The 20,751-nt window shown below is 34.9% G+C and overlaps 1 protein-coding gene across 5 annotated transcripts; it reads left to right on the top strand.

Moving 5' to 3' along the window:
- The first annotated feature begins 3,097 nt into the window (after nt 1-3,097).
- On the top strand, nt 3,098-16,968 carry LOC112419510 (putative pentatricopeptide repeat-containing protein At3g15200). 5 transcript variants are annotated; one of them, XM_039833893.1, is made up of 11 exons: nt 3,126-3,404; nt 4,440-4,573; nt 4,673-4,781; nt 5,405-5,504; nt 8,141-8,284; nt 9,540-9,598; nt 11,305-11,372; nt 11,460-11,511; nt 14,862-15,035; nt 15,421-16,020; nt 16,503-16,968. In XM_039833893.1, exons 2-11 carry the CDS (start codon nt 4,566-4,568, stop codon nt 16,716-16,718), a joined length of 1,530 nt encoding a protein of 509 aa, XP_039689827.1. In that variant the 5' UTR covers nt 3,126-3,404; nt 4,440-4,565; the 3' UTR covers nt 16,719-16,968. The 5 variants fall into 5 exon arrangements, with proteins under 5 accessions (XP_039689823.1, XP_039689827.1, XP_039689824.1 ...); XM_039833889.1 differs by lacking the exons at nt 15,421-16,020; nt 16,503-16,968 and adding an exon at nt 12,576-14,070 and having other exon boundaries at nt 3,098-3,404; nt 14,862-14,998; XM_039833890.1 differs by lacking the exons at nt 3,126-3,404; nt 15,421-16,020; nt 16,503-16,968 and adding exons at nt 3,456-3,890; nt 12,576-14,070 and having other exon boundaries at nt 14,862-14,998.
- The last annotated feature ends 3,783 nt before the right edge of the window (nt 16,969-20,751 follow it).

The raw sequence follows: 20,751 nt of genomic DNA, 5'->3' as shown, positions 1-20,751 counted from the left end.
TGTAAATATAATGAAACTTGCCAGGCAAAGGAAGTTGACATCAAGTAAATATCGAGCAACTCTCGTGAATCTCGAATTTGAATCTCAATATGCTTTTGATCATCCAAAATAATTTGTTTATTTTGGATAAACTTTGCCGTATCGAGAAGCTCACCATAAAGATCCTGTAAAGCTTCAAAAGTATCCCGCCCTCATTTTGTACAAATACTTCAATTCCAACAAGGAAATCGATAGATAATGAATGTAACTTCCATGTCAATGATAATGCTGAATAGGAAAAGGAATGTTGTCAGTTCCTTGAAAATTGGACATTGTTTCAATGCCTAAAACAAAGAAAAGTCCACATATTACTGCCACCTAAAGGCCTCTTTACCCCTCCTGCTACTGAGAAAATTCTGTGTACAAAGGTCAAAGTACTTCAAAACAAAGATATGGAACAATAGATCCAATGATCTCTCTATAACAACCATATCCCCAGGTCCTGCCATTAAACATAGTTCCAAGGCAGTGTTGTTCCGTTGCATGGTATAGATCGTCTCTTCAGTTGCACTTTAAAAAATTTAAAGTAAGTAGGTGAGAAATCTTGCATCTGTTTGAAACGATAAAATTGTTTTTGACCAAAATCCTCCGCCAGGGGCACCTCATCCAACTCCCACACATGGAATTGGTCCTCCTCTGCATAACAATTCAATGGACTGCATGCGCTGCCACGCTGAAGAAGTTGAAGACACGAAGCTTAGACCTTATTTCAACCAAACACCTACGCCTTCCTCAAACACTTTTCCTTTATAAAAGACATTTCAGTGTCACCATTCACCCACATGTCCATTAGCTTCCTGTAATGTCACCCTTCCAAGAACTCTGAGAAGCATGTGAGTCATAGCAGCATACACCCTCGACAAAGAAGTCGCAGAAATATCTCCCCCTTACAATTTAGATGATTGTGGATCACTTCTTGTTGCAATCCAGTTTATGCCAAAGTCAATCATCAAACCAAAATAACTCCAAGACCAAATCTCTACATCATCAGTCGACTCCGGATGTTGTGAAAATAAATTTGGAAGTCTTCTGGTCAAAGACTCCAGAACAAGATATGCCTCCCTAGAGATGCAAGTAGATTCATACAGGACATAGCTTTCGATAAGCTTTATCCGGAAGATTGAATTTCAAAGTTGCCAACAGTAAATCTCTGCACAATTGTCTGAACAAGTCTTTCGCTCTTCAGCACAACATTAGCACATGAAGGGGAATGCCTTGCTATGCCAATCAGTATAGAAACAATACTCTCTTACAAAGCTGTCGTGGGATCTGTCTGCAATCATTAGAAAATAATGAGTTTGACATTGAAGTTTACAGATTCTTAAGAAGAAAAGCATTCTTAATAACTATATCTTGGTTAAACCCACATTCACTACAGATTTGATCAAAGTGTTTCTTACAGAATTTGGGCAATCCCCATCCCTCGAACTAGATTTTAGGTTTGTGTTAAGCCTATCAAAAAATCTAATATAGTATCAGGGTCTATTCTAGAACTATTATTGAAGATCATGCATTAATCCACACTCCAAATGTCCTGTCCTAGCAAATCTAATATAGGTTTCATCATGACTAATTACTTTTTACCTCCAAAAGATAACAAAGTCTAGGAAGGATCCCCTTGCCAACTACAATAAATATAGATGATGAATGATGTTACCTCTGAGACAACAAAGTAATTCTCATTCACATCACAGCTCAATGCAAATTAAAAAAGCCCTTGCATCACAGACCAAAACCACAGAATTATGGGTACCATCAAGACATATCCTGAAAAATCAGAGCACAAGAAGCCCATAATATGAGAAATATAACCATATGATAACATAAATTTGAAAGAATTTAAGTATTCAACAGTAGCTATTTATTGAAAGCTACTCAGATAGCAAATAGATCACAACAATACAATCAATTGAAAAAAAATTAAATATATCAGACAAGAACAGCCATACTACCTATTGGAAGTAGAAAATATATTGAATGTGTTTTCTTCAATAAAGATTTCTTCCAAGCATTCCACCATGTACCATCAGTTTTGCTTGTGCTTGAAGCTATGAATGTAGATCTATAATTTGAAAAGAACTTTATTAGACAGCATAGTGAAATTACAAAACATAAAATGAATGCATGATTATCAAAGGTGCAGCTTTGTGAAGAAAGAAAACAAGGCATTAAACAACATGGTTGAACTAACATAAAAATTCAAACACGCAAATGATAAGAGGAACTTACTCGGAACCAGTTGAAACCAAACTTTCAACATGATGGCTGAAAAAAAACCAAGTTATTCCATTGGTAATTCTAGTTCTCTAGATTAGCTTGTTATCTCTCATATTATAGTGAATTAGTAGTCCGGTCTGGTTTGCCAATATGATTGTATGACCATCCTCAAAAATGTGTAATGGGACCAATTTAGATAAGTAGCGACCAAAACTTTGATGATAGAACTGAAATAATTTAGTCCAAGAGTCTTCAACTCCAAATTCTCTCATTTGCCATATAACAAAATTAGATAACCTTGAGTAATGAGAAAAACAAAGACATCCCATCAACACGCAAAGAGTTGGAGCACCACGTGGTGGCACTCCAAAATCGAGAGGAAATTGAAAGTGAGTGTATTTGTGGGTTCCTAAATGAAGTGAGATAATGGCAAAAGGGAGCTCGGCAAACCAATTAGAGTGTCATTGACATAGACACCAAAAGCAAGAGGAAGGTCAGATGTAGGGAAAGTTTGAATATTTGTCCTCCAAACATTGTGACCCAATGTGAAAACACTAACCTCATTGGGAGGAGAGATGGCCACCACCTTATATTGGTTGGTTAAGTTATGATAACCAAAACCAAATGAAGTCTCAGAGTAAAAGTCAAAATCACGTGGATCGTAAACATCACGTTGATAGTATTTGTTGGGAAAAAAACTGAATTTTGGAGAGAGTGAGTGGGTAGCTGAGTTCTAGAAACGGAGATAGAAGCTTGGACAGGGGTTGTCATAGTGAGGAGAGAGCAGGGAAATCAACGGTGGCGGAACTGGGAGCCACCGCCACCCCATCTCTAAAATAAAAAAAATATTTATACACTGGAAATTACTATAATGCCCTTAACTAATATGAATATTACCAATTCAATTTCATTTCCTCTTCCCCTTTCTCTTTTCATCTGATGCGCGTTCCTCTTTTTTCTTCTCCCAGCCAAAGCAAAACCACCGAACAACATCCACCACCACACCACTGCCGGCGAGCCGCGACCACTCTTCTCCTTCTCCATCCATCACCGCCGCACCCCCCTCAATCTTCTCTATTGATTCTTTAGTTTAGAGAGCTATCTCCATCCATCTCTCTCCACAAACCCTAATTGTTGTTACTTGTAAGGTAATGTGAAATTGAATGTTATTTCCTTCAATTTTGATTCTGATTTGATGATTACATGTTCTTTAGTAATGTGAAATTGAATGTGAAATTGAATTTTTTTAGTTTTCGATTGCTACTGATTACTACAGAACTCTGAATGTTTTACTAAGACATTAATGTTCTGCTTATTATTATGGTTTAGAACATGAACTCTGATTGCTACTGAACTGTTACTTGTGTTTAAATAATTGTATTGAGTGTGAGAGACGAATTCCAATTGAAAGCCTCGGTTTTAAATAATTGTCTTAAACAATAGTAGAATATGAAAGCCTGATAACTAGTCAAATTGTTTTAGAGTTACTATATGTAATTAAGAAAAGTTAACTTACTTCCTTTGCCAATTTTAATCATGTATGGCAATGACTTTGAGAGGAGGACGTAATCAATAATCCTAAATAGTAGAGGTGGAAAAGATGGAAAATGTAAGCTTATTTGATTCAAAAAAATGTAAGCTTATTTGATTCAAAAAAATGTAAGCATATCTTCAACTTCTAGCATGCCTAGATGAGCTAATCTTCCTCTATTTTTGATAGTGTTCGGTTTTTCTATATATGACTAGCATGTTCTAGCAACTTGTCATGAAAAGTAGCAACATTCATGGCATTTTCCATCAGAAAGATCTATCAAACCTGGCTCAACTTTTGAATTTAGCTATCATCGTCTTCTGTTTATGAAAATCAAGTGAAATTGGTTCATTTTGAAATCATTTATGTTATTTCAATGAAATTGAAACCGGCTATTGTTATGAAATTTGAATGTTATTAGAATTGATGTAACATTGAAACCATGTATTGTTAGTTGATTTTGAAACTGTTTTAACAGGAAAAGTTAAGATGAAAAGTCGGGATGCGTAAAGCATCACTTTGAATATGATGATCGGTTTTTAGTATTATTTTGTTGAAATTTTTTATGAACGACACCGAAATGGGTCGTATTGTATATTATATGATTTATATATTTTAGTTTATTTTTAAAGCTGCCACCCCAAAATTTTAGGTCTGGCTCCGCCATGCTCCGACAGTCACCTTGCCTGCTCACTCACTCCCATGGTTTGAAATCGAGCAGCGAAGACAACACATTCCAAACCCATAACTTATTTCTTTCCCTCACTCTCGTCATACAATGAATAGGTACAATCACTATTCTCCTTTTCCAATTTTTATTTTTGTTATTTTTCATTCTGTACTAAAAGCTGGTTTGGGCCTAATTGAATGTATTTGATATAACAGGGTTATAAAGAAGACTGTTTCAAATGTCTTTGCACTCAAAATTCCAAGGAAGTGTTTTTGTTCTCAGGCTGTTAAAGTTGATGCTTCCACTAATTTACTACCTTCCAATGTAAGAAAAGTCACTATAACTACATTTCATGTCAATAATTTCTGTTTAGAACTATCACGAGAATCTGAAAGTTAAAGATTCTGGAAAGTGCAATGTTTATCAATATAATTTTATCAGATACTCCTTCGGTACGTATCGGAGTGTATCGGCGTATCCGAACGGATTGGGTACGATTCGGTGGCTATTTAGTGTATCGGTGCTTCATAGCTGATTAACAAACTCTATTGGTCAACACAGACCAGAGTTATTATTATTAAGTTTAGCATCTGGTGTTCACCACCCTGAAAAGTTTTTAATGTAATTAATTAATTAATGTGTCTACTTTGTGTGAGGATATTACTAAATTGTCCTTTGTATGTAATCTATTCAATACTGGCGTTTTATATTCCAACATAAACTAGTAGTATTAATTAGGGACGGACGGAGCGATATTACTAAATGCATCTAAGAAATTGAAAGAGAGCTTATATTTATGGAATAATTTCTTTTTTCACAATGGGTGCTTATTGAATTAGGGACGGAGGGAGTAGTTTTATGTCTGTGCATTTTCAATTGAAAGATAATGATTTACCACTGGAAAAGAAAATGAAATTTTTATAATTTATATTCTTGAAAATATGCAGGAGCATGAGAAGAAGCCAATTATTAGCCAAATTATTCCAGAATATGATGTTGCTATTGTTGGAGGAGGCATGGTTGGCATGGCTTTAGCTTGTTTCTTAGGTATCTTCTTGCAATATTTTTTAAACTGCAATATATTGTATCATGCCATCATCGGCATAACTCATGGGGATGGGTTGTTTTAGGTAGGTATGTTTTATCAGAGATTGTTAACTAATCATGTCCTGTCTGAGTTTATTCTTATTAATCTGCACATAGTTACCCCCTTTCTCAAGTCATTAAACCAATGAATGGTTTCACATTCCAAAACCATTTCCACTCCTTGAACAAAAATTATATGCCTATGAGCCTATCCTAAGATATTCAATAGATGATTATCCAAATCATTTCTTTTCGTTAGTTTCAAACTGGTTTTGAGATAGGATTGTTGATAGCTCATCGAAAACACCAGCACACACTTCCTCAAAAGAAATGAAAAACTGAATTCGTATTGGATTGAAATGTGGACGGAGGGCATTCATAATCCTGTAGGGCATATGACAAGGTACTCTTTGTGGCACTTGTGGGTTCAAAAAGATGTCTTTAGGTGTCTTGCTCACTTAAATGTATCCAATTGAACCCCCACTTAAGATCAATCTTGGAAAAATGTTTTGACCCATGTAGCTCATCTAGTACCTCATTTATGGTGGGACTAGGAAATTTATGAAGAACAAGTTTTATCCTTTTTCTTCCCGAGTATCAGCGGGCTATAAAATGGACAAGTGCTATGCTTGATAATTCCTTCAGCCAACATTCCTGCTACTTGTTCGATCTCAATTTTATGATGATAGGCATAACATTAGGTGCAAACACATACCGGTTTGGCTCCCAGTCGAAGGGTGACTCCCTGATCTTCAGTTCAATGTGGTTGCAGCCCTTTGGTCTCCAAAACTTGTTGCAAATCCTCCAACGTCTCTCCCCTGGGTTCTAGTTCGTCTTGTTTTTCTGCCATCTTTCAAGTGGCTGCACTTTTGGCCTCATCGAGTTGGACAATTCCTTGCAAGGCTTGGGTGTGACTGCTATCTTGGATGTGGTACCCCTTGAGTGTGATCAACCTATCATTTTCCCCAAAGCTTATTTTCTTCTTCCTCCAATCCATGGTAGTAAGTGTTGTCAAATTAAGTGGCTATAGCAACACTAAAGCACAGCAGAATTTGAACAACCCGCTATCATTCTGCGATAAGTGATTCAGTACAAAATGTTGTCAAATAGACGCTATAGCGGTGCAGCTTATTTACTTTGTGAGGTAGTACAGAACATTTGGGTGCATTTGATGGGTTGGTTAGATTTCATGTTTATTATCCCTCCGAACCTGTTTATTCACTGGGAATGTTGGAGTGGGATGGCTTCAAATACGAGGATCCGGAAAGGCTTTAGGCTCATTTGGAACGCGGCAGTGTGGTGTATTTGGCAAGTAAGAAATAAAAAAATCTTTGAAAATGTGGTGTGTTGTGTTGAAACTTTAGTGGAGGCGATTAAAGTGTTATCTTGGCGGTGGAGCTTAACTCGGCTAAACATTCCGACGTGTATGTACTACAAATGGAGTTGGAACCTGAAGGACTGTTTTTTGAGGGGGACCGCATAGGTTTTGGTTGTTTGCCTTTTGGGTCGATTCAGTTTTAGGGGCCTTTGGTGCTGCCACGTGTTTGTTTAGTCTGTTATGCAGTGCACAGTCCAGCAAACTTGCTGTTCTGTTGTGCTGTTTTTGCGGTTATGCCTTTTTGTTTGATGTGCAGCGCCCAGTTCAGCAGGTGTGCTGTTTCTGTTGTGCGGTTTTCTGTGATAATGGTAAGGTTCGGTTTTGTTGGTTTTGCAATCTTGCTCGGTCTTCCCTAGAATGCAGCCTCATAACTAGAATCTATTTGGGTAGGTAGTTTTTTCATGTATGTTAGTTCTCCTATTGTTGGTGTTTTTGGTGTATTCCTCTTTGGGGTCTTCTGCATTTATACGGTACCCGAGTATTTCGCATCGGTCCATTGCGTCTTGCACTCTATATTGATTGACAACACTGATGGTAATTTTTCTGTAGGTAACCATTCCACTCCCAATATCAGGTTTATGCCACCCAAATCCAGAATGTAAGCATTCATGACAATTGCATATTCCTGAGCTTTACCTCCAAGGTCTTACAAAGTCCCTGGGACGAACACCTATTTCCATTTCCCAAAAAACCCAAAATTTCTAGTAACTTATAAAAGTCATAGTTATTTTTCATGTGGCATTTATTGTTTTTCTATGTGGTAATTATTATTTGGTATTAATAGGGTCTATGTTCTACAGATTTTATTGGATTATAGGTTTTTTCCTTGTGAGTTTAGGCAAAGGGAGGATATTTCTTGGTTGGGGTGAACTTTGTCTCTGTTATTTGAAGGAGGAGATTCTTCGTCAGGGGAAAACTCTGTGTCTGTTGATTTTGTAGTTAGGTCTGATTTATGAGTAAACCATATTACATCAGTAGTATATAACCAGTGTTCTGTATGTTTGATTCTTGAGTCTTAAATGTTTATGAGTAAAAGAAGGCAGTATTGAAAAGGAGGATGGTAGGAGCAAGGGAGGGACGTGGAAATGGTAGCAAATAAGACAAGCATACAATGAAAACAAATAGTTGTCCAATTGATGATGATAATGATGAAGAGTATTACTTGTGATACACAAAGCTATTAAAGCAACAAATCTGACCAATTGTTTTGATTTTTCAGCTTGTATGCCAATGACAAAGCAGTTGAGCGTGGCAATTATTGACAGCAATCCTGCTCTGAGTAGTGGCTTGTGTATCAAAAAGGAAGACCCCCCTGATCCTAGAGTCAGTACAGTAACTCCTGCTTCTATATCATTTCTCCAAGGTATCCTGTTTTTAAGATTTCTTTTTTACTATCATTGTGGTGTTAATTTCATTGTCTCTTTTTTTTACCCTTTTTCTTAGAATAGAATAAGCCAAACTTTTATTATAGAGAAACCGAGGAAACTGCAACTATGCAGAGGATAGAAGGATATGATCAAAATAAAAAAAACAAGATATAACATGAACTTATAAAAAAACAGAAATGTTACTTGAACATCAATTTGGGTTTGGACACCTAAATTCAACAATTTTTTAAATGGTTAACACAGTTCACACGTGCGACTGATGAGGTGTTAGATTTGGTTAAATATGTCATCGCTCATTGGCCAACTACTGAACTTCATTAACCACGAATTTAAATGTTATTAACCTTGATTTTCAAGTGTTCAAAAATCAAATCTACATGTAGTAGAAACAACAGAAATCGTGGTTAATAATGTTCAATTTTGTAGTAAGTTCAGTTGGTGGTTATTGAGTTAGCCAATCTTGATATACTCATTAACCACTCATTGAATTGTGTTAACCATATGCTTAGCATTTAAAAAGTGATCAAACTTAGGTGTCCCAATTTGATGTTCAAATAACATTTCTTATAAAATAACTCAAGAATTTAATGTAGCCGTCAAATCCTTCTACATTGCATAAATCACAACTTCCCTAAAACAACTATGTATATAACAACTAACAGAAGCAACAAATATTGTCCTTTCTAATATGATGTTAGTAGGATGATTGACACTGTCACAGATGAGTGAATTCCATTAGTCAAATGCACCAAAGATTTATATAAACTGTACATTTCCATAAAATTGTTTCCCTTGCTAAAATCTGTGCAGTGAAATATGGAAAACTGCTTAAAGCATAAGGGAACATGTTAATAGTAATTAAGGCACTTTTAGCAATTGATGATATTTCTATAGAGAATAGAACATATCATAACTATCACAACCAATATGTATGAAAAAATAAAGTGACATTTACAATCATAACTCATGCATCTAAATGATTGGACAATCGATCACTTCACTTCAAGTCTATGTTACTGTCAAGCTATCATGACCAACAGCGATCCTAAATAGTGGCCCAGACTTTTTTGCAAGGCCTGTTTCTTTGCATCAACTGGTAACCGGTTTACTTGGCGTAAAATGTAAATAACAAGTAGCAATTAGACCCTGTTTGATGAGTGCACATGCTTCGACATGGTGCCGTTTTTTTTATCGAATTTCAAGTCCTCCTGACATTCATTCTTTTTCCAGAGGCTGGTGCTTGGAAATATGTTGAACAGAACAGACATGCTTATTTTAAAAAGATGCAGGTATTTTTTCTTTCTAATTCATTATAGCGATTTAAATTTTTATCTAGATCTATTTTCAAATATGAATATTAGTTCTCAAGGTGCAAAGTTGTTGGGGAATTATTTAGGGAACTTGACTTGAATGTTGTGACACATAGACACTATTTTTTCAGTTTATAATTTTATCTATATTTCCAATCATACAAGTACGGGTCACTTGTACGATCTTTTGCAACAGGATTATCTGAGCATTGTTGGGGGCTTTTGATTGGGAGACTCGGTTCTCAGCCTATATTTCGAAATATGAAGTCTTGTAATTCATTTACCCTTGTTAATCTGTGGATGGGATCTCCGTGACAAGTCTGATAAACAACTCTGTCCAGAATAAAGGAAGTGATAGGGTTCGTTTTAAAATTTAATCATTTTCTTCCCTTGATCCCAAAATGAACCTTAGAATATAGATGCTAAGGCAGAGTGCAAGGGGGTTTCTTTGCTCTTGATGTTTTAGTTGAGACCCTTCAGTCAGGTCCTTGCTGTTTGCTCCTTTTCGTTTTTTCCGACGCCTAGTTACCTTTGGTGCCTCACTACTAATTTTTTTTAAAAAGCACAAACCCTACCGTGCATTGTTAGAGTATATTTGGTTTTCGGTTGTGGGGGAATGGCCAGGCTAGGCTATACCATAAACTGGTGTTGCCCATTTATCGAACCTAAAGTCCAAGTATGACTTGTTTAGCTAATTTAGATTTTTTTTTTTTTTTATAGCTTTGGCGTAATATTTGTTTAAGCTCTAGCCTGACCTCCAAGCCTATTATTATTTAAAGGCCTCAACCTTTAAATTGGCTAACAAGCCTAAGCCTTTAAAGAGGGCTAACATGTATAAATTTTCAAGACATCATGATAAAAATCAAATATATCAACAACAAAAAGAACATTTTTATTTCGATTTAGTTAAATAGGAAGGGCTGTCTAAAAAGGCTTGTAGGAAGGCCTAAAGCTTGACTTTTTAGTCAGGTAGAGCTTTGAAAATGTACAGGCTTAACTTGTTTTGTAAATAAATCTTAGTCAGGCTAGGCCTAGTACGCACTAGGCCATAGCCTTCTGGAAAACTGTGTGACCTATTCTCACCCTTAGTTATTAGCATTATTGTTTGTGGGATCAGCTTTCACAAGTAGTATTAGTATCTAACCTAGTTATTAGTAGTGTAATTGCCAGTACTAGGATATCATATCATTTTTTGAACAAAAAAGAAGATATCCTATCATGAAACATTCCACATATAAATTATCTTTTCAGCCTACTATTACCCATATTTCCTTTTCCCTTATATAAAGTGTAAACCCTAATGTTTCAACAAAATATCTTCAATTATAAGATTCCTAGTTTAATTTGAAAAAAGAACAATCTTTCACAAGACGAAATAATTAGATGTTTGGAAATGTGATCAACCTCTCAAATTTGATAGGACCCAATGGTGTCAATTTGTCAATTGATCCGTATAGCCAAATCCATGGTGGAATACGCGTTTGGTTGTTCTTGTTGTTGATTGTAATATTTTTTTACTTTACTAAGTTAAGAGCCTTACTTCACTTCATTTAAACAAGTGCTTTTCATGCACTTCTTGCTTCAACTTAGTAGATTTTCCTTGTGGCCTAAGGATGCCGTTTTCCTCTGACATTATTGTTTATTCCGTTATTCGAAAAATCATTTTCTTTTGTATCTTTTTGCAGGTCTGGGATTATACTGGTTTTGGGTATGCTAGATACGATGCAGGAGATGTAAATAAAGACTTTCTAGGGTAAGTGTACACTGTACATGTTGTAGTTAAGCAAATATCTTTGAAAACAGCTATCACATTACTAATTGCAAAAATTCTATAAACCAGGTGTGTAGCAGAGAATAAAGTTCTTCATAGTTCCTTATTGTCATGCATAAAGGTATAATTCACATGTCAGTCTGTGATATATAGTTCATGGTTGATTATGATTAATACTGTATGAGAAGAAATATGAATTATTTTTATTGACTTTGAACTGTTATACATAACATTTTGTAATGTTTTAAAGGGGGTAAATGAGGAGCTTCATAGGACCCTCCAGTCTGACTCTTATTATCTAGGACCATCTTCAGCCAAAGTAGTTCTCATAGTCCTTGGGAATAGCCCCAAGTACTGATTATATTGATGATTTATGTCTGGCCTAGTGTGATCGAGGCATACATGCTTACCCACCAACATTTGGTCCATTCTCTTGTAAATGACCAGTTATTCTTTAGCATCTCCCAACCTATCATTAGGGCCCATCAGGGTAGTGACTGGTTTAGGTCCAATCTTTTGTATTTCTACTGACAAATTGGTCGCTTATTTTTACTGAGATATGAAAATCCCTTGTGTGGTATATGTAACTTCAATATGAAGAAAATTCTTGATTTTTCCATCCCCTTTATCTCATACTTTTTGACTAGTCTATGCTGCAATTCACGCTTCTCATCATGCAGTTAGTCACCCCCCTATAGCTGAATGTTTAAAAAGATATTGTGGTTACCTTGGATTTTCTTATACCCAAACTCCTTCATGAATTTTGCTAATCTTTCAACCCAAGATCTAGGAAACACGGTGTTTAATGTAATTAATTAAGTTTAGCATCTGGTGTTCACCACCCTGAAAAGTTTTTAATGTAATTAATTAATTAATGTGTCTACTTTGTGTGAGGATATTACTAAATTGTCCTTTGTATGTAATCTATTCAATACTGGCGTTTTATATTCCAAGATAAACTAGTAGTATTAATTAGGGACGGACGGAGCGATATTACTAAATGCATCTAAGAAATTGAAAGAGAGCTTATATTTATGGAATAATTTCTTTTTTCACAATAGGTGCTTATTGAATTAGGGACGGAGGGAGTAGTTTTATGTCTGTGCATTTTCAATTGAAAGATAATGATTTACCACTGGAAAAGAAAATGAAATTTTTATAATTTATATTCTTGAAAATATGCAGGAGCATGAGAAGAAGCCAATTATCACAACCTTGTACAACAATCTCCAAACACCTCGGAACCCACATTCCCCTCATCGTTTCCTCAAAATCCTCGAAACTCATCATCAACGATTCCTTCACTCACACCATGATTCACCATCACAAGCTTCGTTCATCCAAAACCTTCTCAAATTCCGCAGAGACAAACCCACAGAACAAATCGAACGAGCTCTTAACCTCACTGGAATTCACCCCGACAACAACCTTGTCCTCCAAGTTTTGCAACGGCATCGTTCCGATTGGAAACCAGCGTTTATATTCTTCAAATGGGTCTCCAAAACCAACAACTACACACCCAGTTGCGAAGTGTACAACGAGATTATCAACATTCTCGGTAAAATGAAGTGTTTCGAAGAGTTACACCAAGTGCTTGATGAAATGTCGCAAAGAAAAGAATTTATTAATGAAGAAACATTTTGCATTTTAATTCGTAGGTTTGTGGCTGCACATAAACTGGAGGAAGCTATTAACATTTTCTACAGAAGGGAAGAGTTTGGATTGGATAATGAGCTTGATTCGGAAGCTTTTCGGACTCTTTTGATGTGGATGTGTAGATACAAGCATATCGAAGAAGCTGAAACTTTGTTTCATAGGAATTTGAATAAGTTTGGGTTTTGTCGTGATATAAAGACGTGGAACGTGATTCTTAATGGTTGGTGTGTTTTAGGGAATACACATGAAGCGAAGAGGTTGTGGAAAGATATAATTGCGTATAAATGTAAGCCTGATATTTTCACATATGCAACTTTTATTAAGGCGATGACTAAGAAAGGGAAATTGGGAACTGCTTTGAAGTTGTTCAATGGGATGTGGAAAGAGGAGAGTTGTAAACCTGATGTTGTGATATGCAATTGTTTGATTGATGGTCTTTGTTTCAAGAAGAGGATTCCTCAGGCATTGCAGGTTTTTCATGATATGAAGGAACGAGATTGTTTACCGAATGTAGCTACTTATAACTCATTGATTAAGCATCTTTGTAAGATAAGGCGAATGGAGAAGGTTTATGAATTGGTAGAGGATATGGAGAGGAGGAGCGGGGATTGTTTGCCTAATGGTGTTACTTATAGTTACTTGCTACAGTCGTTGAAGGCACCGGAAGAAGTTCCCGCAGTTTTGGAGAGGATGGAGAGAAATGGATGTGCAATGAGCGATGATATCTGCAATTTGGTCTTGAGATTGTATATGAAATGGGATGATCTTGATGGATTGAGAAAAACATGGGATGAAATGGAGAGGAATGGATTGGGACCGGACAGACGTTCGTATACCATTATGATTCATGGACACTATGAAAATGGGAGGACAAAGGATGCTATGCGTTACTTCCGGGAGATGACATCTAAAGGGATAGTTCTGGAGCCAAGAACTGAGAAACTAGTGATTTCCATGAACGGTCAGTTGAAGGAGAGAACAGAAAAACAAGAAGGAGTTGAAATAGAGGCATCTAATGTTTGAGGTATTAGAATGTTGGTCCAATTAAAAGAGTTGTTCAATGTTTTATGCATATTTGTATTTATAATTGGCAGCTAGAGTTTTGTTGAACTACATTTAAACGATCTAGAAATTGCTAGGACTTGAAACATGGGTAAAGCACCAGAGTGGGAAACAATTGTAGCCTGCAATTTATATACCCTGAAACATTAATCGTGCAGGTTCATGTAACATCAATAGTTATTTATGTTGAAAAAATCAGTCAAAATACTTGATCAATGATTGAACAATAAATTACCTATTAAACAACCTCCTCCCCACTTGCACTGTCTCAGAGTAGCACGTCTATTTGACAGTGAAACAAACTCATGGAACACGTACTTGATTTCGGTTATTTTCAATGCAAAAGACGCTGAAGCTATCTTGCGAATTCCCCTTCAAACTCGAGATAACACAGATTCTACTATTGGTACTTAACGCGAGATGGTAATTGCCTCTGCATGGAGCAGGCCTGTGCATGATAATCAAGCTCCAACTGAAGGGAACTGGTCTCTAACATGGAAGCTTCCTATTCCATCAAAGGCGAAGCATTTCTTATGAAGGATGGATTGGGATTACCTTCCGCATCGTGTAAACCTCCTGCATCGAGGAGTACCCTGTTCTATTTAACTTTTATGTTTTTAATTTCAGCTTTCTTTTGACTGCTTCGGTGGTTTCACAATCAAATACTTCGCTTATTATGTTTTCAATGAGCAGAACTTTTTATTCCAAGGCACGACTCTTACATTACATTGATAACTACAAACTTGTTGACAGGATTCTGATTTCAAGACAACATTCTATCCGTCGAGGTTAACTTCAATGACTTTAAATACAAACTCTATGTCCGTAGTGGAGGAGAATACGCCATCCAAAGAACCTTCACCTGCTCAAGGGCATGCTTCAAAGCTGGAACTTAGTGATGGCAGTAGCATATATGCCAAGTTGGTGGTAAGTGAAAATCTGTTTAAATTTATTTACTCATATACCAAGATAACCAATACATTTTATTATATCAACGAAATTCTTTATCTTTTTCCTATAATACCCCTAACTAATATTATCGCATTCCATGTATTTCTCTCTGTACTAAATAGTTAATGATATGATTGTCAAGCAATAGTTCATGTTGTATTGAACTTTGTAAACGAAAAATAAAAAGGAACAATTTTTTTGCTATAAAAGTGACACAATTAAAAGGAACGGAGAGAGTATGTTGCAATGCTACAAATAGGGACAAAATCATATGTAGAGGCCCAATAGCAATTGTGTGATTGTTATAATTTATTTAATATACTACAATTGGAGTCTAATTACATGGATGTTTGTTCTAAAGGTTGGTGCTGATGGAGGAAAATCACGCGTTAGAGAATTAGAAGGATTCAAAACAACTGGATGGAATTACTCTCAGAATGCTATCATCTGCACTGTAGAGCATACTTCTGCTAACCATTGTGCATGGCAACGGTTTCTACCTAACGGTCCAATTGCACTTCTACCCATGGGTGAAAATTTTAGCAATATTGTTTGGACCATGAGTCCAACAGAGTCAAACGACCGCAAATCAATCACTGAAGAAATGTTTTTGAAAGACGTGAATTCTGCTTTAGATTATGGATATGGACCTCATCCTACGTCAAGCTCATTAGGAGCTCGTGACATATTTTCTTGGCTTAAAATGGACGGAACTTTATCAGCTAATGAACCCTTTGAAATTCCTCCAAAAGCAATAAGATTGGCATCTGAAAGGATGGTGTTTCCTCTGTCCTTACGGCATGCCAATTCCTATGCAACGAAGCGCGTTGTTCTAATAGGAGATGCAGCCCACACGATCCATCCTCTTGCTGGTCAAGGAGTTAATTTGGGTTTTGGAGATGCATATTCTCTTTCAAGAGTTATTGCTGAGGGAATTGCTTTGGGATCCGATATTGGAGAGGTATGTTATGACTCTGATAATTATATAATGATATTTATAAGATTAAAGACTAGTGAATTGCTTTCGGAACTCATATTGGAGGTGTATGTTATGTCTCCAATACTTTTATCACGGTGTCGTGGACTTCTCTTGAGGTATGTTTGGGAGTTGAATTTTGGAGGGGGAGGTCATAGAAGACCTAGTCTATATCTTGATCATATAATATTTCAATCACTCTTTCAATCGATTTTATAAACATTTTGTAATTTCTTTAATTTTTAAATGACAAATAAGCCTTCCCCCTCCTTTTTCCTCCAAGACCCAACTCCTAAACACAGCCAAGGCGCCAACCAGCTCAGCTAGTGAAGGGAGGGTAGCCCCCGAATGCAGGGAACTAAACAACCCATTGGAGGGTTTTGGACGGTTTTCAAAAAGTCCTCAAACATTTTCCCTCTTTACTGGAAATGATATGGTTATTTCATTTTCTTAATGTTGACATGCAGGTAAATTTGTTAAAGAAGTACGAGCAGGAGAGGAAACCAGCAAATGTTACGATGATGGCAATCCTTGATGGTTTCCAAAAAGCTTACTCTATTGATTTTGGACCTTTTAATTTTCTGCGAGGCGCAGCCTTCAGAGGAGCAAACTTTGTATCACCACTTAAGAGAAGCATCATTTCTTATGCTTCAGGGGAGAGAAAATTGCCCATTTTCTTCTGAACAGAGAATTGTAGTTTATATAAATAAAGTCATTGCTTGACTGCATTTTCCACATGGCCGATTCTTTTACTTTCCACATGATCAAAATAAGTTTCGGCCAAAGGTTCAGCAACACCATAGTTTATCTTTTTCGTTCCTAGGGTTTGAGGGTGATGGATGAATTAAAATGATTTAGTTTTCATATTTATTCTGTCTCTTTGTGAATTAAAATGATTTAGAGCTTATTGATGGTAGGAATGTTTGCTGTTAATTTGTTAGAGTATATGACAGCAGTATATTAGAATATGAGTGTTAGCAACACACTCTTAACACATTTTTTTAACACTCGGGTGGTTAAAAATTAGAATGCTGCTCTTCACCTATGCGCGAGTTAACTCACGCACGTTGGCCGGTGATCAGAACTCTTGAACAAACGTTTTTTGGACGGTGGTCAGGTTTTCAACCTTCATTCCACACGTTGTTTACAAACTTTACACGTATTTTTGACCACATTTATGGTGGTTATAACCTACACTATCATTCCCACCTATAAATACCCCTCCATACTTCCCTATTTTCTCACACCATCTCACTTTTTCCCCCTCCTCACTCTCTCCCTCTATTTCTCTTCTTTTTTCTTTTTTCAATATTCTCTTTGGGGCAAAAGTGATCAAACTTCTTCGGGGTAAAATAGTGACTAGTCGACTTAGGGAAGTGATCAACCCTTGGGATAAATTTAAATCTGTTTTTTTTACTCCATAAATTTTTTACCGTGGGTAAAATAAGATTCTTGTTGGGGTATAAAAAAAAAAACAGATTTAAATTTAGCCCAAGGGTTGGTGATGTATTTTTTTCAAGAAGGCTGCTCACTATTAATAAAATGAGATATTGTTATATGCATCAATTTTGTTCATTCCTTTTTATATTTGCTTTTATTTTCTAATTTTGTATTTAATGAATAAATATTAATTTAGTTCATTGACTTTTATTTATTTTTGTATTTATTTAATGAATAATATCGAATCAATATTAATTTAATAAATATTAATGTATGAATAATTAGAATAAAGTAAATAAAATAAATTAGAATAAAGTAAATAAAATAAATTAGAATAAAGTTAATAAAATAATTTGAATTAAAAATTGCGATAGCGTGAATTCGAATAAAAATTGCGATAGCGTGAATTCAAATAAAAATTCAAATAAAAAGTCAATAAATAACTTATATAGTTGATTCTCAGTAATACATGTTCTTATCATTACATTAAATTCCGGAATGTACCTTCCAACTGCAACAATTATCTTACCAGTGAATGGGGCAAATTCAAACTTGCTAAGCAGCAGGACGCCAACATACGTTCAGCATCTTGAATAATGGTATTCAAGTGTCAAAAGAATGAGGTATGTTTGGGAGTCCTCATAATTTTGTTTTAAAATAGTACTCTACTTTTAAATTTTCTTAAAAAATATGTTTAACTTATTTTACTAAAATTTTATGCATCATAGAATATCAAATAATAAAATCCATCATAAAATACTTGCAACAAACTAAAGTTGCATGCCATAAAATTACATTAGTATAAAAAAATAACCAAAAAGTGCAACATATTAGGGGGTTGTATTCAATTGAGATTTTGAAGGATTTTAAATGACTTTTTGGTTATAAAAAAATCTTGAGTTATTCAATCATGATTTTAAAAGATTAGAAATAATTTTAGTGGTATTCAATTAAGATTTTCAGGCATTTTTAAAGAGTCCAACAAAATTTGGTGGTATTAAATCAAGATTTTTCTCAACTTAAAAATTATCCTTTGTTATTCAAAAATATATAGATTTTAATGGATTCCTTAATATAATAGATTTTGTGAGACTTTTTAGTTGAAAATTTTAAAACTAACAATCTCATATAAGGACTTGAGATTTCTTAAGACTCTTTTTATTTCCATTATTTATATGTTCTTTCTTTTTTCTTTTCTCCCACTTCACAACATATGTTGTTACTGTTGAGTATTGATATCCTCATTTCACTTTTTTGTTTTTCTTTGAGAGTCTTTATATTATGGGTTCTTTTTTTTTCTTTTTTTTTTTTCAGATTCTAATTTTGTGGTTTTTGTCATAGTTTATTTTATTTTTGTCGTCATTCACATTATTATTTTTTTACTCATGATCACGTTACTGCATGTTTATTTTTATTTTTTTTAGTTCTTCCTAAGACTTTTTGTATTAATTTTACTTTTATCATGTAATATTTTTATTTTTTATGCAAATATTAGATTTTTCTGTTCTTCCTAAGACTTTTTGAATTTTTTTAGTTCAATAGAGGCATTCACTCTTGTAATTTTGAATTTTTTCTAAAATTTAATAGAGTCATTTCAAATCTTAGAAATTCTCATAAAGTACTTTCAAATCTTTAAAAGTTTTTGAGTTAAAATCCCTCAAAATCTCAAAAAATCTTGAAAGTTAAGGCATTCCTACACAATCTTTTAAAATCTTCATGACTTTTTTTACCAAAATAGTCTTTTAAAATCTCAATCCAATACACCCTCCTTAATTTGTAACTCTAGTAAGTTTTGATTTTCAATATATAGGGTACAATGTGTATGTTTTGAAAATATAATTTTCTTATACCCTGTGAAAATAAAGATAAAAAATATTAACACTATTGTGTAAGTGAGTTTTTTGGGTTTGGGTATGGTTTTTACCCAAAATCCATTTATTTTTGTGGGTTTCCCATTTTTAGAAACCATACCCACCCAATTTTCCAACCCAACCCTTTTTTTGTGGGATTTTTGGGTGGGTTTGATCGGGTTTTATGGGTTGACCCAACCAATGAACACACCTAACAATTTTTTTTATAGAGACCTAGTCATACAACCGAGTTATCCGATTTAATACAGTTCAGTTATGCGGTTCAACCAATGATCCAGTGGTTCAACCAATAACTCAGTGGCCCAGTGATATTGCCGAGTCGATGATCGATTCGAGTTTTAAAACTATGCTCTTAACTCAGCCAATTGAGTTACCGATCTTCCCGGACGAAGTATGTTGGAAAGTGTATTTTAAACAACTATTCTTAAAAATAATTTGATGCAGTGCAATACTAAATTTTTCTACAAAATGGAAATTTTAGTAATTTAGAACACTTTAAAAAATATAACATAAGCAATAGAATACCTTACAAGTTACAAGTAATATATATACATACAGGTGTCAACGGATTCGTTAACACCAAATCTCAACCATCAATTTTTTTAATCCAAAGGTTGTAACTGTTTCTTAAATTAACTCAGGTGAGCCTTCACCATATACTTTCATATGATCACACACTCATTAAACGAACAACATTGGAAGCATGTATGTTCTGACTGATCTAAACTACCAATCACCTCTTGTCCTGATTCATACCAATCAAAGATAGCAACTTGTGGTTTTCAGTACACTGATAATTGGCAGCCAGCTCTATTTAATTTGAAGGGATTTTTCATTTAACCAAATCTATAACTTTTGATTTTATCTATTATGCATCCATATCTGCAATTGCTTTTTCATTCATGTATATTTTCCACGCCTTAAATCCCAACAATCGAAGAAAAACATAAAAATATACAATTAGATTTCAATTGATTTAGTAAATTTACATAGGTTGTGATTCATATGAGCAATTAGCCATAGGTGAATGAAGATGCAAAGGAGCAACCAATTACTCTTCTAGGTGTGAATAATTGGTGATTTTATAGTAGATAATTTGAGACCGATTAGAAGAAACGATTCCTGAATAAGTGGTGGTTGATTACATTGCTGGTCTTTCAAGCACTAATTGATACAAAGCGATATTCATTTACCTTAAATGAAAATAAAGAGCATGATTCTATGCATCAAGAAAGTTAAAAATTTATGGAGACCATTTAATGAGAATTATGAGCCTTTGATCAAACTTAAATGAATGGTTGAGATTTGGTGTCAATGAATTCGTTGACACCAGGTGTCAACGGATCCTGTCTCTCTATATATATATATATATATATATATATATATATAAAATAAAGTTTAATAA

This window comes from Medicago truncatula, chromosome 4, assembly GCF_003473485.1.
Source record: "Medicago truncatula cultivar Jemalong A17 chromosome 4, MtrunA17r5.0-ANR, whole genome shotgun sequence".
Lineage (NCBI taxonomy): Eukaryota > Viridiplantae > Streptophyta > Magnoliopsida > Fabales > Fabaceae > Medicago > Medicago truncatula.
The sequence above is the reverse complement of the archived record's forward strand: the minus strand, read 5'-3'. Positions and strand labels throughout refer to the sequence as shown.